Below are 17,322 nucleotides of genomic sequence, written 5' to 3'. Positions count from 1 at the left end.
GCATCCTTCCCATTTCATCACTAAAGCCGGGATGTGACTGCAAAAATACCAAGTCCAAACTCACTCACATTTCTTGCAGCCAACGTGCTCCCTGCACTGGTGAAAACCCTGCAGAAAATATCCTAAGACCCACAGTGGGTCTTTCCAGCTCTTTTCTTCCCTCCTGCAGGAGTTAAATGCTTTCGGAGATAAATGGGGGGTGTTTTTTTTTTTAAAAATCAAATAGAAAGTTGGGGGGTTCACTTCTGAGAGATCCATTCCTTGTGAGACCCTGATGACTCGGGATCCACTCCTGACTATCCACATTAATTATTTAATGAGTCACGTGGCCTCAAAGATTACAATTTCAATATCTTCCTCCAACAGGCTCTACACCTTTATCTGCTGCAACCAAAGTCCCTGTTTGGCTTTTTTTTTTTTTTTTTCAGTTCCATGGACTCCTGAATGAAAACAGCTTTTGCCCATCTGCCAGGCAAGTCACCACTTGGAAATCACAGGGCAATCACAAGGCAGGCACTGTAGCATTATTCGCTGTGGGACTAGGAGAATTGTAGGGGACAGGTGCCTTCCATTCTCCCAGAGCCCCCAATTCTAGTCTCTCCTGAGCACCCTGAGTATTATTGTTTGGTTACATAGATCCCCTCAAAGCTTCATTGATGGTGCATCAGCCAAAGAACTCATTCTTTTTTCATGACCAGCACACACTTGTTGCCATCCACATGGAATGTCCACCTAAAGACATATGTCTATTCTAGGCAGAATATGTTTCCACTGAGAGAAGATGATTGTGCATTCTCCCCAATGCAGGGTGAGCCCAAGGGACATACTCATTAACATAAAGAACATGGGGGGTTATTCAGTTTCCTCAGTTGCCTGATTTGTGATATAAACAGATGGAATCAAAGTGGGCTCCAGATTTCTTTAGTCTTGGACAATCTTTTGATCAGGAAATCTCTGTTAGCCCCAACAATCAATCCCAGAGACAATGGGACTGGTCTGAATGGGAAAGGAAAGCTTTATGAGTTTGTGCCCTTGAGAAAATAATATTCTGTTATTCCAAGACAGAGGTTTCAGACTAGAATGTTCTACAAGAGTTACAGGAGCCCCCTAATGCTATTAGGAGATAACGCCTACTGACACTTCTTCTCTTTTTGCTTCTATAGTTCTATAAGCATACTATTCGAGCAAGGAAGCAGTTATTCTTTTTTAAAAACTTTTTTAAAGTATTTATTTATTTATTTATTTATTTATGAGAAACATAGAAGGAGAGAGAAAGAGCCAGACATCACTCTGGTACATGTGCTGCCGGGGAGTGAACTGAGGACCTCATGTTTGAGAGTCTGATGCTTTGTTCACTGTACCACCTCTCGGACCACTTTTAAAAACTTTTAAAAATATATTTTTTATTATCTTTATTTATTTAATCGAGAGGGTAGGGGAGATAGAGAGGGAGAGAGAAAAACAGACACCTGCAGACCTGTTTCACCGCTTGTGAAGCTTTCCCCCTGCAAGTGGGGCTCAAACCTGGGTCCTTGAGCGCTGTAACATGTGCGCTCAACCAGGTGCGCCATCACCCGGCCCCGGAAAGTTATTCTTATACCAGTATGCAATACAGAAAAAGGGTCACAGTGAAACAGTTGCATGTGTATCTCTTTTTCCTTCTCTCCCCCCCTGCCAATTTCTCTGTTTCTATCCAATAATAAAAATATTTAAAAAGGTAGTCCAAGAAGTGGCACAGTGGATAAAGCACTGGACTCTCAAGTGTGAGGTTCCAAGTTCAGTCCCTGGCAGCACATGTACCAGAGTGATGTCTGGTTCTTTCTCTCTCATGAATAAATAAAATCTTTAAAAATTATTTAAAAAAATATTTAAAAGGGGGGATGAGTGGTGGCACATCCAGTTAAGTACATATATTACCAAGTGCAAGGACCTGAGTTCGAGCCCCAACTCCCCACCTGCAAGGGGGATACTTCACTAGCAGTGAAGCAGGTCTGCAGGTGTCTATCTTGTTCTCCCCCCTCTGTCTCCCCTTCCTCTCTCGATTTCTTTCTGTTCTATCCAACAATGACAACAATAACAACAACAATAATAATAATGGCAATGATGAACAAGGGTAACAAAAAAGGGGGGAAATGGCCTCCAGGAGCAGTGGATTTGTAGTACAGGCACTGAACCCCAGCAATAACCCTGGAGGCAAAAAAAAATAGAAATAAACAAAACGGGGGGGGGGATGGCTGCCAGGAGCAGTCAGGCACTGAGCCCCAGTGATAACTCTGGTGGGGAAAAAAAAAAGTCAACAGAAGCAACCATCATCAGGAAGAGTGTGTTGTTCAGTACTGGTCATTTGCTAGGGATGCAGAGACATAGAAGAAATGCAAAGACCACTCTATGACCTGTACAGAATGTATCTATCCAGTTGGGAAGGCCCAGGTTTCTGTTTGCTACATTGATCTGAAGAGTCATTGATCTGTTTCTATGTTAAAAAACACTAGAGGAAAGACAGTGATGATAAGAGGAGCACAGTTTTCAAGCTTAGAGAAGAAGGAGGAAGAGGAAGAGATGGAGGAGGGAGAGGAGGAGGAAGAGAAGGAGGAAGAGGGGGGAGCTACCCACCCCTGGGGGAGGAAGTAAAGGAGAGAACATCCTGAGACAGCTGGGTAAAACTCAGAAATGCTGCTAAAGGCCTAGTCCTCCTATATCTAGGTAATCTACCCATGAGCCTCATCCTGGGTATTAAGTACTCTAGTATGCCTGTCACAGTTGAATTCTTGCTGTAATAAAACACTGGGTATATCTTAGATTGAAGGGAAACTAGAAAAGAGAGCTTGAAAAGTGACTTGGGGGGGGAGTGTTAAGTACTTAATTCAAACTGTGACCATTAAAGTGTCTCCTACCCGATGTAGTTTGATTTCAGATGTTGACAACACTTTTATCTCTGGAGTCCTGCACAGCTTGTCTCTGTGACTAAAGCGTGTGAGTATATATTAGAGGGAAGAAGGAAAAGAGAGGAGGAGAGCGTGTGTAAGGGTCAACTTGACAGGAGGATTATAGAGCTTGCACAAAATACTGTCTTTAAAGGTCAAGGGTTTGAGGGGGCAGTAGGGTTTGCTTTAAAAAAAAAAAAACACAATTAATGAGATAGAAAATGTGTCCTCTGGATGAACTCTTATGGTTGCCCTAGCAAAGGGGAGGCAATGCATGAGTTTCAAGCACAAAGTGGGATTTCCTAAGTTGTTAAAACAGCTTAAACACCAAAATCTGAAACAAGAAAGACACTATGGAGAAATAATACAAGCATTTGGATCATTCTAGCTTTATAAAAACTTACTAATACCTTAATAAAACAGTTTGGGCAAAAATGTCATTTCCCCCTATAATCTTAGAAAAGCTACCTTGTGTCACTCTCTTCCTGGATAAGCTATAGGGCTCAGTGAAAAAAAGTTAGTTTTTTTCACCACTGCCTCTAGTATGACACTAATGAATACTCGATATTACCCTTCTTTACAAAGGAAAAATAGAAGAATTTACCTTAAATGATGATAATTTGCCATTTGAGGTCTTGCAGCTTGACACTCAATTTCCACCGAGAGTCTAGGCATTTTTTGACCAGACAGCCAAGATGCTGCATCTTTGCCTGAGACCACATAATTTGCAAGAAGATCCCTTGCTTCTCCACAGACTTTTTCCCAGAGAATGCCTTTCAGAATTGCTGTTGAATCACAAAGAAGTATTTATTGTATGAGGTGATTAATGATTCCTGGGAAAATTGCTATTTTCAGCGTGATTTAATTTTGTTTTACAAGTGCATGAAGCAGGGGAGGGTTAGTTAAGTCTCAGCAGCAGTTGTAAGGTCTCCAGAAATCCCTGGCACCCAGCTCTCACCTTATGAAATTCCAGTTTTGGCCTAACTTGGGAAGGCATCTATTTGTTTGCCTCTGAATCTTCTTAGGGAGGGGAGAAATGAATGTTTTTCAAAGACTGGTGTTCAAAACTTTGCCCTCAGGTCTGGCTTGAGCATAGGTAGAGAGAGAACTGATCTGTGGGACACTAAAGGGAGAAGAGGCAAAAGGAGTAGCCAACAGCAACCTCTGGCTAAGGGTTTGTCACTGATTGGAAAGTATGTTGAAAATTTCTCTGATCTTGCAGAGATAGATATGTGCCTTCCCCCATTTGTGCTAAAATTACTACATGAACTGAAATCTGTACTTGATCGAGGCCAGATAACTATATCAGATGGGGGGGGGCAGTGTGCATTGGCTGGTTTCTCTGTATCTTGTGGCACAATTTTCCCTTGAATCACACCCAAGTTTAAATCCTCTTTACTGGCTTGTACACCAGTAAACAAATACCAGGCTATAGAGATGGAGAAATTGACTCTAACTTGCAACCGTTAGAATCTAGACCTCTAGGTTGGTCCAAAAGATGCAGGAACATTTGATGGAAATGACTCTAGTTCAAGAGCCTGAGGCTCTTTCAGCAGCAAAAGCTTTCAGGTTTTCTTCCCTGGTGGGGCTGCACTCTGGGTGTCATAATGCTCCCCCCCCCTTTAAATTTTGATTGGTGTACTGAGAAAATGGTTTATTTCTGAGAGCTCTTACTTCAGAAAGAAAAAAATGGAAAAGGGGGGGAGGAAGGGAAAAGATAAGCAAAAATGTCTCCAGTTTTAATGAGTGAAAGGGACTTTAAAAACAGATAAGAGGTGACCACAACCCTTTGCACAAACTATTTTTTACCCCCAGGGAAACAAACAGATTAAGTGTGAAAGTGCAATAAATACCAAAGGGACCACTTCTTTCCAAGTGTGCTCAGAGTTCAGATTGTAGAACAGCTGCAGAAACTCCTGGGCCCACAGCATTGCTCAGTTTCACCTTTCACTGCAGGGAAGGACACGTTTCTATGTCTCACAGAGGCTGAAAGGCTGAAAGCCTGGCCAAGTTTGGAAAGAAGAGAAGCCCTCTTAGAACTCAAGAGTCTTCCTGATCTTTGGAACTTTTCCCACAGTAGGTCAAACTTGACAAGAGTTCAGCTCAAGTTGAACACACTCACACAGATTATGTGCATAGAATCCAAGTCAACTCAAGTCATCTAGGACATCTTTAGATGCAAGGTCAAACATCTCAAGCCAGAGGCCTTTTTTCTTTTAATTAAAAGTAGGAAACACAAATATATCTTAGAACTTTAATGCTTTTTGAACAGTTTATTCTTAGTACATGGCTTCCTATGTAGCCAAACCACGATCTGTACAGTTGCACAAGGGTCTAAATGCATTTCAGTCCCCCCCTTCCCCCCAAATTGTGCCTTGGATTAAGTCAATAATATATCCACAACAATACTTTAAATAAGTGCATGAAAGGGAAATAATGTGTCACATTTACCATCAAGGTCCATACATTTTGAAAATTAAATAATCGTATGAAGTCCACACTGTTTACTCATGTATTCAGTTCAAAGCAAGCTTGTATGAGCTGCCTTGGGGGGGGTGGGGTGGGAGATGAGGAAAGTGGGGAAAGGGTCTGTTTCCTTCTGCTTGCAACAAATACACGGGTCCGCATTCCCAGTCACCATGGGCTGTACTGCTGCCTTTAACCATCTCAAAAGTTTCATGCCAAGTGATCTTTTTCTCAGGTACCCAAACCTGGCAGCCTTGCTCAGGAAGCAGGTTGTTCCAGCAGCCAGTGTTATGAGCACTGTCCTCTCCTAGGTGAAAGCCAGCCTTACTGGTATAGTCTTTTTTTTTTTTTTTAACCCTTTTCATCAAGTTGGGTTTTGTTTGGAGGAGGGATGTCCTGTGATGGTCCAGACAGGGTGTGGTGGGTGGGAATGGGGCAGAAGAAGAGAAGAGAAATGCAGGTGAAGGAAAGCAACTTGTCTAGACCAACTTGTCTAGCCGATTATATGGAGGAAGGAACGGGTGTGGAGCCCCCGGGGTGAGGATGGGGATGAGGGTGCGGGCTCTGAGGAGGCTGTGCTTTCCCAGGTGGGCCTGCAGGGGCCGAGGCAGAGTTGGAGGATCGCATCTTAGTGTTGGGCAGTTTGTGGTCTTTCTTCCACTTCATCCTCCGGTTCTGGAACCAGATCTTGACCTGGCGCTCAGACAGGCAGAGCGCGTGGGCGATCTCGATGCGGCGGCGCCGGGTCAGGTAGCGGTTGAAGTGAAACTCCTTCTCCAGCTCCAAGACCTGCTGTCGGGTGTAGGCGGTGCGGGAGCGCTTGGGCTCCCCTCCGTTATAACTGGGGTTGACTGCCAGGCCCATGACCCCAGGAAGGAGCAAGCCAAGGAGGAGGGAGCGGAAGAGAGGGAAAGGCGGAGGAGGAGAGAAGGTGGGGTGGAGAAGAGCAATTGGACATCATCATTATATAATAACCTGACACCAAGTTCACGCAAGATACATAAAACCGCAAAGAAAATGTTTCACAGGCTATTGACAACGGGAAACACCCGAGAGCTATAAAGAATGGTGCTGGGCATCGGGGCTGAAGAAAAGCTTCAAAGACACATGGCCTGAAGCCTCTGCCAGGGCAATTAAATTTATGGGGGCTATAATTACTGCCCTAACAGTTTGGCGTCTCGTAAATCTCTCCATAAAGGGACCCCGCTACAAAAGGGTTCTCACGTCGGGCCCAGGCGGCTGGCCCGCGCACCCCCCTCGGGCCAGATGGGGGCTCCCCTCCGAAGCCCCTTCCCGCGCTGGCCCCGCGCCCACCCCCAGGAAGCCGGGCCGGGCCCCGCGCGCCCCCCGCCCCCATCCTTCCCTGGCGGCGCCACGTACCGGCGCTGACATGGATCTTCTTCATCCAGGGATACACCACGGGCTCCTCGCCCTTCGCGCCGGGCGGGCCCGCGGCGGCCGGGAGCAGCGGGCGCGCGGGGGCGCTGCCTCCTGCGGGGCCGCCCAGGGCGGAGGGCGCGCGGGGCTGCGGGGGCGGCGGGACCAGGCCCTCGGCGCGTGCCGAGGGCTGCTCGGGCTGCGGCGGCTGCCCGGGGCTGCAGCGGCCGCGGTAGCCATAGGGGAAGGCGGCGCCGGCCGGCCCGGGCGCGGGGAAGAGCGAGGCGGCGGGGCAGGGGGGCTCGCGGGCGGCGCGTGGCGGGAAGTAGGAGTCGGGGGGCTCGCGGCCGCCCCCCGCGTGGGGGAGCTGGGGCGGTGGCGGCAGGTGCTGGGGTGCGGGCGCGGGGGGCTGCTGGTAGCCGCCGTCCCCGCCGCCCGGGCCGCTGTGCTGCGCGTACTCCTCGAAGGGAGGGAACTTGGGCTCGATGTAGTTGGAGTTTATCAAAAACGAGCTCATGGTCATTAATTTGTGAAGTGCAAAAATACTAATTTTTCTCGCGTTGTCGTTTTTCTGGGCTCGCCGAGGCCCCTCCCCCTCCTGCCTCGCTTCCCATCCCCCGCTTTTCCTCGGCTCCCTTCCCCTCCCCCCCGCTGTCAAGCGCCCACCCCTCCCCCGCCCCGCCCCTCCCTCAGTCGCGGACGCCACCAAAAGTTCGCGCCGCTCCTCCTCCAGCCCCCCCCCCACCGCGCACGCGCGTGCGCGCGAACAGTCTGGGTCCCGCGCGCGCCCCGCCCGATCCCCCCACGTGACGCTTCTCTTCCAATGGGCACGCCGCGCGCGCGGACCCGGATCAGGAAGCGTGCGGTGATGGATGCTGCTGTCTGGTCCTGGGTGGAGGAAGGGCGCCTGCTTCGGGGTCCCTCGAGCCCCCAAATCTTGAGTTTCGCTGGGATTTCGGGGTCCGCCAGGAATTTGATTGTAGCCAACGCCATGGCTGGGCGGTCCGTGTGCCCTCGAGTGTAGGCCTCGTGGCGGCGGCCTGACCCAACACTACCCGCGGGTCCCGCTCCGGCCTGTTGGGCATCTTCCGGGATTCGAAGCCTGCCGGGCGAGGGCCTCATCTTCACCCCGGGCGCCGCGCGACACGCTGGAGGCCTTGGACCCGCGTTCTCCCAGCCGCGCCCCCTCCCCACAGGAGTCCAACCTGGGAGTCGCTGCTTTGGGAAGCTGGGCGGGAGGCGGGGGGGGGGGGGGGGGGGGGGGGCAGCGAGCGGTGGGTGGAGCAGGGCCCAGGGGTGCGAGGCCAGTCCGCATCTAACCCGATGGGCTTGCTTTCCGGAACTCTTTCTCTGTCTTTCAGAGGCAGAACTTTCTTTTTTTCCTAAGAAAAGCCATAACATTCCGGACAGTATCTCACTTGATGGAGGTGTCAACGTGAGAGCCAGACATGCCTGTTCTCCCTCGGTGCGGCTGGGAGAAAGAGTGTGGCCCCTGGGTGGGGATGCGGGGGAAGCAAAGCCTCCTCGAAATCCAGCTGGAAACCTGCAACTTCCTATTGCAGAACAAAATCCAAACACAAGCCATCTACAGAGTAGGCGCCCTGCCCAGCCTGTTTGCACACAGGCGGTTTCTCACTAAGAATTTTGTGTTTTGCCTTTGGATACTGCTTCCTCCCAGCTGTATCTAAGGATAAAGTTATGTTTATAGACATTCTCTAATTTCCAAATGGCTGAACATTTGCATATCAACGACATCAGTAGCTCTGGAGAACTGGGAGAAGGGACTCTTTGCTGCCATTTGATTGAAATTTGACAAGCAATCTAATTATGCCATTATTAACAACATATTACTTATCAAGTATACCTCATGTTACTTTTTGATATTTTGTGTCTTATTCATAGTGCGTACCTTACCTTTCCCTTTCTGAATAGCAGGCACACCTAGGTCGTCTGCTTTTCAGCCTGGATTAAAACAGTGCAAATAGTCACTATTCTAACAATGCTTTCATATTGGCAAGCAAAGCAGGGATTTTTCAGCTGGTGCACCTGAGTTACTTTTTCAAAGAACAGTATAAACAGCCTTTTCACAACTAAGTCTGGGAGGCAGACAAGGGAAGTTACAGCCTAAGTAAGCCTGGAGACACTTCAAAAGGAATGTCAATTCTATGTTCATTTATATCGGTTCCTCATATGAGTTACTGAATTCTGGAATCTATCCATTTGATGGATAGTCATTTAATGCTTAGCCACATAAAGCCTGTTACATAGGACTAATCTTTAAACTAATTTAGAAAAAAGAGATTTAAAAAGGGATCATGTTAGCTTTTTAACTGGAATCATCCTGAAGAGGTACAAAGAGGTTTTCTACATTGGATGTGTACCTGTGAATGGTGCTGTCCATTGAGTGAGGCACTCTGAAATTTCTTAAGAAATCTGAGCCACATAGGGAAATCTTTAGACAACCTCTCTAGAATTGGGGGAAATCTAGCTTGCTATACAGTTGCCTAAACCAGTATCTCTCCACAGCAAAAGAAAGCACGTGCCCCTCTATAATAGGAATAACATAGACTTGCACAGTATATTTTACAAAGCAGACAGTAAGCTTTAGGAGAAGTAAAAACATGACAAAATTTTGCCCTTTCTCATGTCATCGCCCTTGAGTGCTAGAGTCTTAACCATGTCTGTTTAATATTATTTACAGGCAGTAAAGCTCAAAAATCATGTTGTTTAGCTTCAGAACCTACTGAGCTTCTATTTTAAAGTATTGAAGAGACAATTCACTGTTTTGTGTATGGTTAACCTAAATGAGTTAACTGTGCCTGTGTTTCATGTGGTTCTATTACTTTAGGAAGATGGGCTTACACAGGATCCCCTAAGGCCTGTAACTTGTCTTTGTGGTTCCTATCATAAACACAAGCAGAGCCAGGACCACCGAGTGTTATCTTACACACTCCGACATTTTGACATTTTACTGCAAGATTTATGACTGTAATAAACAATCTCAGTACCTTTTCTGATCCTTCCCCCCATCTCTTTGCAAGCTATAACACCATTCCACCGAATCAAATAATCTTTTGAAAACACTAAAAACAACAACAAAAAACCCTCCTGCTTTTATATAAGATCCAAGACTCCAAAGTAAAGCCAAGTAGAAACTAAGTCAATGAATAAATAAAGTTTTACCAGCAGCATCTTGCCTGAGAAAAGATGGGATGCCCTGAAATGGAGCAGAGAAAGACCGTGCTAATCTTCTCACACCAACTGGCTCCAGTCCCAAGCAGGGTGAAAGCATTATCCTGTTCTTGGGAAACTGGTAAGCACATTTGCTCATTTCCACGTGGAAGGATAACATGCATTCCCAACAAAAGCTTTCTTTAAATCCCATTAAGTGGGATAACTTTCCATCATGTCCTCGGATCCCAGATGGAGAAGGAGAGCGAAGGGAGTCCGAGGGAGAGGGGAGGGCAAGAGGGAGGCTGTGTTCGCAGCTTAGTTTGAATCTGATTTGAATCATTTTGAATATATTTGGAGCAGCCTTCCCTCTTGAATGCAACCCTGTCCCAAGTTTCAAAGTGACCGAATGGTGACACCGTGTGCATTTTGTTTCTTATTAATCTTACACATTGACAGTCTTTGTTAAATCACAAGGCTCTCCCTTCACCAGCCGACATTTTCATATTTGTTAGACGCGCTGACCTGAAGTTCACCTCGCCCTTGGACTTTGCTCTTCTAAAAGGTCTATACAGTGTCTTTTAGAGAGCAGGGTGCTTTGCCCAGGTCACTCCTTCTTACGGAAAACCAAGTGGGGAAAAGCAAAGGAAATGTAAACGTTATGGAATGCATTGACTGTATTTGTCCTTTGTTCTTTAGAGTCCCTTGGACTGACTATCTGAAGAACGTCTCTAGAGTGCACACGGGAATGAATGAATTTCAGAATGCCTGATGGTGACATCTGAGAGTTCTCTCCAACCTACCCCAGCCATTGATTTTAGGGGAGCCAAACTTTATCTACTTTTCTATCAATTAATTACTTGGTGTGATTTCCTCGTAGCAATCTATATTAAAATGAACACAAGGACCATGCATACATAAAGACTGAAATTCAGATTCATTGTATATGAATTTTAACTAGTATTATGTAAGAGGGCCAAAGATCAAGATTCTTCCAATCAAACAGTAAGCACTGAGTAAATGCAGTTACTTCTGTAGGATCCTTTTACTGTTAAAATTAGCAAAGAGGTCTTTATGATCATTGAAGCTGACATGTTTCTAAGCTTGTGGCTCAAATTCTTTAACATAATAACAACAGTTTTCTCCAACGCACACATAATTGTTTTGGTGAGTAATTGAAGGCTTTCAGAAGTGTTCACTGCTGTAACAGTAATCACCACAGTTGTTTCCTTTCTTCTGTTTTCATCTGGCACACCCCCATTTGGCTTCAAGCTCTTGGCCATAGTAAAAAACTGTACATTGCACAGTGGAAGTGGTCTGATTACTTCCATAAAGGAGGTATTTGGGAAATACTACTGAATGTACCTGGCACAAATAATAAACTCAGTGTACCAGAGTATACGGGGGTGGTATTACAGAATCTCAATAGTAGATTGGGTTAGCTTATCTCCAATGTTAAAAAAAAAAACTCTCATGGGGAGATAGCCTAATGGCCATTCAAAAAAAAGAAAAACTAATAAATTGTCACCCTTTCCTGTTTTCCTATACTGATTTCTTAAAGATCGGTACTTAGAGAAGGAAAGTGTGCCCCCTAGAAATAGATTCAACAGATTCAAATGGCTCCAAAACAGTTAATATACACACATGAAAAAAATACTGTTTAGCTATCTAGTTGCAACTCACAGGGACATGAGTCCAGTCAATTTCCTTAATATACTATTTCTTTCTTTCTTTCTCTCTTTCTCTGTTCTCTCACCCTTCCTCTTTAACTTGCTTCTGCCTAGCTCTTGTTAATCAAAATATATTTGTAAAGAGTATATGCTAGAGAAATCTGTTGTGGTGGTCTGGCATTTGTGGATTCTACCTCCCTGCTCTGATCACACATTCTTTACAGTTGGCTATTCACTTACAGGTTGTGGCATATCTCTTACCCACAGTACTTTAAAGTTAACAATAAACATGATAGAAGAAGTTTCCAACAATGAGAACTTTCTTTTCTTTCTTTCTTTCTTTTTTTTTTTTTTTTGTGAACTGCCAATAAGCACCTTCTTATTGGGGGAGGAGTCCTGTTCCTTTCCAAAAGATTTCCACTTCCCTCCATTCCCCAATGCTTAGTACCCTTTGCAGTAGTCTTAAGGAAAGCATATTTGAAAATTGTATTTGAAAATTGCAAAGAGTACGTTTTTAAGAACTGCATATGTTTGCCCTTATTCTCCTATACCATAGTGGCCAACACATAACTTTCAAAAAATAAAGAAAAAAGAAAGAAGTTAATCATATTCACTACTTTCTAACAAAAGAAGTTCCCTATCCACTTCACTTGCCTTTGGAAGTATAATGGAACAATGGTAACTTGCTACTTTATTTTCTAGAGGTCCACTGGTGGGTTTGGGGCTTTTTCATTTTGTGACAAGCCCACAAACAGATTTCTGGTTCTATAACATCTAAGGTGTTGGTATTTCAGTAATCTATGCCTATTTACCTGCTGCTATTCCCTCAGAATGGGAGTGATAATTCAAGATGAAATACAGCATGTATTACTCTTGAAAAGAGGAATTTTCTATCCTTTCCTCCGTAATTGAGGTCATTCAACCACCAGGGTTCACCTGGAGTCCATACGGTGATACACGCATCACTCCGAGCCATTTTATCTTTTGTGCTGATAGTCAAGATCACAGCTCTAACATTGACATCAAACTCTGTCTGGGCAGATGACTAAGAGTGCTGCACAATGTAAACTTTTGACCCTCAACTTTTTGACCTGCAGTTGTAACACACTAACCACAAAGATACACAAAGCTGTGTCTTTTCTTTCAGGGGGGAACCCACCCTGCTATGCCATCCCCAGATCTCAAGGATACCCTGTTTTTTTTCTGCCACTGCCTTTCTGGATGAGAGAATGAGTTGAGTGTTTTTGTGTGTTTGGGGTTGTCTTTCTTGTCACATCTGCTTCCTGTCTCTTTTTCTTAGCATTTTGATAGGAATGAGGTTATTTTGAAATCATTCATCATTTTATTTACAAAAAAAAAATTGGAGTGGGATGGGACACACACACACACAAGAAGATGGGGAGAATGAGGAGAAAGCAGGCAGTGCGAGCTGGATATATATTGTCTTTATTTAAAAATAAAGACGAAGCCCTAATTGTTGGGAGATCTGGCCCAGGCAGTTGAGTTGACTGTGAACTTGTACTAAAGCGTGCTCTGCTGGCGATTCCTAGGGTGTGCAGATTTATCTTCTCTGCATTTACTTAACCCGGCAGTGAACTGCTCAGGCGTCATTTGTTAGGCGATGACAGACTTCACCTCCAGCAAGGGCTGCTTCACAAAATCGCAATAATTACCCAATAACCTTCATAACAAATATTATTACTGAAAAGACCAGTTTGTGGAGAGGGGACCTGTTGGGGGAAAGAAAACTTTCTTTCTTTGTGATAAACCCCAAATAAAATAGACCTAAGTGAATTTTCCAGTTCTGGGGTTTAGAAGGGCTGGAACTGGGACTCTCCTCTGTTAAGAGGGTGTAAACATGAGCCGACAGTCAGTCCTGTCTGAAAGTCCTGTTTATAGCTTTTTTTTTTTTTTCCCCATGGACCAGAAAGAAATTCTGCTTAGAAGCCAAAAGAATGGAGTCCATAAGGTTCTCCACTCATCTGGCAGACTCCAGAGCTTGGGGGGGGGGGGAGTGAGGGGAGTATAAAGGGCAAATTTTAAGCAAAAAGGACTGTTTTCATCTTTAGTGCTTTATCTTTGTGATTTGCTTCCCCCCTTACTAATTTTTTAAATGTATTTCTCTTCATATCTCAACAAACACACATGATTCCATTCCTGGTAGGAAATTCTATCTTGCTCTCCCAGAGCCACCAACAATGAAGCAGGGGAAAGAGCAGGAGGAAAGGAATCTTGGGCATAATGTTGTGAAATTAGACCATGGAAACCCTAACAAACCCCTAAGTAAGTGTGACCAGAAGCTTCCTATTATATTTATAGTTCAGGAAATATTGTCTCTTTAGCTTGTAGAAACAAACAAGACCCTGCACATTCCAGACACCTTCTCCTTTTACAAAATGAGGAGCACAGGCACACACTTCTGCCACCGGTTGAAGCTGGATGTCTTTATAAAGCCTTCAATGACAGGGACCTTTTTCCTAAGCTTTTCTGAAAAAACAACCTCAAATATGCACTCAAAGAAATAACTCCTCTATGAGGTGTGCATATAACCAGCCATACAATTTAGTGTGCTTTCTCTGAAAATAGTTTTAAAAATCCCCCCAATAATGCTAACATATATCTGTATTTAAAAAAAAAAAAGTAATTTAACCCCATGTGAATTGGCCTGACCTCTTACACTGTAAAGTTTGGCAAAGATTAGAAGACAAAGAAATAAACAAGCTGACAGTATTTATAGCCTGTGATTTTTTTTTAATTCTCTTATTGTAAGATACTGGATATCAGCCCAATGGCCTTTCTGTCCATTCCCATACATCAGAGTGGGTAGTGGCCACATACTGCTGTGGATCCTCCTTCCATACAAGTTACTCAAATGAACCTGCTACCATCCCCATCACTTATTTTCCTGCTACCAATTTGTTACCAAGAAATCTCTCAGACAAGATCACTGAAACCAAAATACAAATGTAACACAACATTTCCTAAGAAGAACCCAAACTCAGAGCAGCAAAACAAAGACTCCAGAATTCTTACAGATGCATAAATACAAGAGAACATGGATACAGTTTCTATTCTGGCTCCCACTAGGGTGTGGACACATCTTCCATAGTGCTGAAATATCAAAACTTAGTTTAACAGATTATATAAACTGATTTCAGGTATTCACCATGATGCTAATCTTAAGATGTGGGACTAGTGGGAAAGTTTTGATTTAAGAAGAAGAAAAAACATACATTTTTGATCTTTTGAACTTTAAACACTGGGGGCATCTGTTGAACTTCCATGACATGTAAGTAGTCCGTACACAATAAAGTTTGGTGACATTTCTTATCTATACTTCAAAAAATCTACTTGAAACACTTAGCAGAATCTTTACCAATTAGCACGTACAGAAAATGTATACAGCTACTAAGGAGAAAAGCATCTGGAGAAGGTCAATCCCATTTCTTTTTCGGTTTGTTTCAGTTTTGTGTTGGAGAATTTGACTTAATTCTTCAGAAGAGATGGGGGGGTGTGAAATCTGCTAGGTCCCCTGTGGGTACCCCAGACAGGCCACAATGTTCCCCAATCAAGGTTTTGCCACTGAAAAATGTGAGGCTTGGGATTAGAGGGGATGGCTGAGGCCAAGTTGGAATCGTACCCAGGAAATGTTTATTTCACCTTATTTCACCCGTCGGTGCAATATTGGGGACTGTTTTGGAAATCATAGATTATGTAAATTTCCTGGGATCAAACAGAAAGAGCAGCTAACAAAAGAAAGGCGGAAATCTCCTACTGACAAACGACCAATTTCTTCCTTAAACTACCCTTTATGATGTGTCAGGAAAAACAACCCAGTGACTCTGGAGACTTTTAAGTTGGGCATTGAAGACACTTCTATTTCCCCCCAAACTTTAGGGCACAGTTTAGAAGAAGAATTTGTATATTGAGAGGGAGTGAATTTCTCTAATCTTTATTATTGTAGAGGGGTTGCATAAGTGGCCTTTTGAGGGTCCTGTGCATTTTAATTCTACAAAGGAGGAGAGGAAAAGGAATGAAGAGAGGGAGAAGAAAGGCAAGGTGGAAGAAAAGAAAGAGCTCTAGCCCCTTTCATTTAGCCTGGGGATTCAAAGACTAAAGTTAAATCCGGCCATAAAGTTTATTGCTTCAGACTCACAGGCGGGTGAGAACAGTCCCACCGAAATAAAAAGAACGTTCAGGCAAACAAGATTCAGGGCCTAGGCCTGGGTATGGGAGAGGAGGCGTTGAACCCTCCCCCAAGTGAAAAGCCTCAGTCTCCAGAGTCCAGTGGGTGTCCCCTGACTGAGCTGGGCCACACAACCCAGGGGCCGTGGCCTAAAGCTGCTGCCCGAGCCTCTGCGGCTTCTTCCACCTTCCTGCTCTCAGGAACCAACTAGAAACCCAGCCCTAAAGGCAGCCTTCTTCATTCAGTACTGCCAAATGACCCAGGGCCACAAAGACATATTGCCACAGCTTCCTAAGGAATCCCGCCAGGGTCCGCCTCGGCCCTGCCTAGGCCTTTCTTACAAACTCCCAAGCACTCCCAAGCATAGCGCGGCCCTCGGAGCCTTCGACCGTCAGGCGCCCCACTGTCTCCCAGCCCCCACCCAAGGGCCTAGGACCTCCTTGAATTCCGAACCACCAGCACCAAAACGAAAAGGGGGGGAGCACTGCGAAGTCACCACACTCAGGCCCATTCACACACAAAAAATCATCTTTTTGCAGCTCCCTGAGAACAGCGGAAGTCATTAAGGTCTGCAGTTGTGCAGCAATTAAAGTTAGGCCTGGAGTGAGGTTCGGCCACAGACACTTTCCACCCTAAGGCCTCCACAAACGTGCCTTCTGGTGCTGCTAATTTGAGCAAAGGAAAGTTTGATCTTCCCTTGGAATTCTGAAGCAACCTCAGAGTGTGTGTGTGTAAGAGACAGAGAGGAGAGAGATCTAGGAAGAAACTTTTCAGATTACAAATAAACTAGAAAGCTGTTAGGAGACAAGCTTACCTTAACTCGGAGGGAGCCATTTTTCAGAGTTTTGAGAACTTGTGGTTTGGACACTTCTGGACCTAAAATTGACAATTTGAATGACCAGGCAGCACACGTAGCCTGCAAAAGAGTCAAATGGAGTCCAGAGTCAGTGAGATTATATGTTATGTGGTATATAATGTTGGATGTCAACTCCCCAAAACCATAAAACTTACTTTAATGGCCCCACGTGACGTTTTATAGCCAGTGAGCCGATCTGTCTGTGCTATGGATGATTTTACGATCTAATTCATAGACAAAACCCTATTCATTTGGCACCCAAATGTCATATAGCCGGAACTGGGGCTTATAAAGTTTACTGTTTTATAACTTTTAAAAGGAAAGACGGCATCAGTGTTAGCGGTCGGTAAATGTGCAAATCTCTAGTTGCGCTTTAGCTGCTCTGAGGAGTTTCCCAATCGAGCTAAGATGAGGTAAGTACCTTCCATTTGTAGCAAATTAATTGTAAAAAAGAAGCCAACGGGGTTCAGGGCAAAGAGTGGGAAGGGGTGCCTGAATGGATTAGAGACAGAGGCTTTGGGGGCCTCAGCTTGCCATAGCAGCCTCCTTAGGAAGTGGAGGCCTAGGATGCCCTTAGGAAAGAGGCAGCATCTGTGTGGGCCCTGAGGGCCTCTAACAAAACCCTGGGTTTTGTCTCCTTTCTCTCTTCCTCTTGTACTCAGAAGGTAACTT

At 44.9% G+C, this 17,322-nt stretch overlaps 2 protein-coding genes across 6 annotated transcripts in view; both read right to left on the bottom strand.

Moving 5' to 3' along the window:
• HOXA3 (homeobox A3) overlaps positions 1–17,322 on the bottom strand; it is a 47,117-nt gene that overhangs the window by 17,820 nt on the left and 11,975 nt on the right. For 3 of the 5 annotated variants that reach the window (XM_060196052.1, XM_060196048.1, XM_060196051.1), the window contains exons 2-3: positions 16,609–16,710; positions 3,529–3,709 (exon numbers count right to left, since the gene is read on the bottom strand). The gene's annotated coding sequence lies outside the window, so the exon portion shown is untranslated. Of the gene's footprint in view, positions 1–3,528; positions 3,710–9,950; positions 10,013–16,608; positions 16,711–17,322 lie in introns of those variants that run through there. The other 2 variants (XM_007526906.3, XM_016189923.2) reach the window with 2 other exon arrangements.
• On the bottom strand, positions 5,171–7,484 carry HOXA4 (homeobox A4). The gene is made up of 2 exons (XM_007526918.3): positions 6,771–7,484; positions 5,171–6,241 (listed from the first exon to the last, which is right to left on the bottom strand). The coding sequence occupies exons 1-2, from the start codon at positions 7,288–7,290 to the stop codon at positions 5,892–5,894; spliced, it is 870 nt and encodes a 289-aa protein (XP_007526980.2). The 5' UTR covers positions 7,291–7,484; the 3' UTR covers positions 5,171–5,891.

The sequence above is a fragment of the Erinaceus europaeus genome, chromosome 8 (genome assembly GCF_950295315.1).
Source record: "Erinaceus europaeus chromosome 8, mEriEur2.1, whole genome shotgun sequence".
In the NCBI taxonomy this organism is placed as follows: Eukaryota; Metazoa; Chordata; class Mammalia; order Eulipotyphla; family Erinaceidae; genus Erinaceus; species Erinaceus europaeus.
Note: the sequence above shows the minus strand (reverse complement) of the source record. Positions and strands in the feature narration are given on the sequence as shown.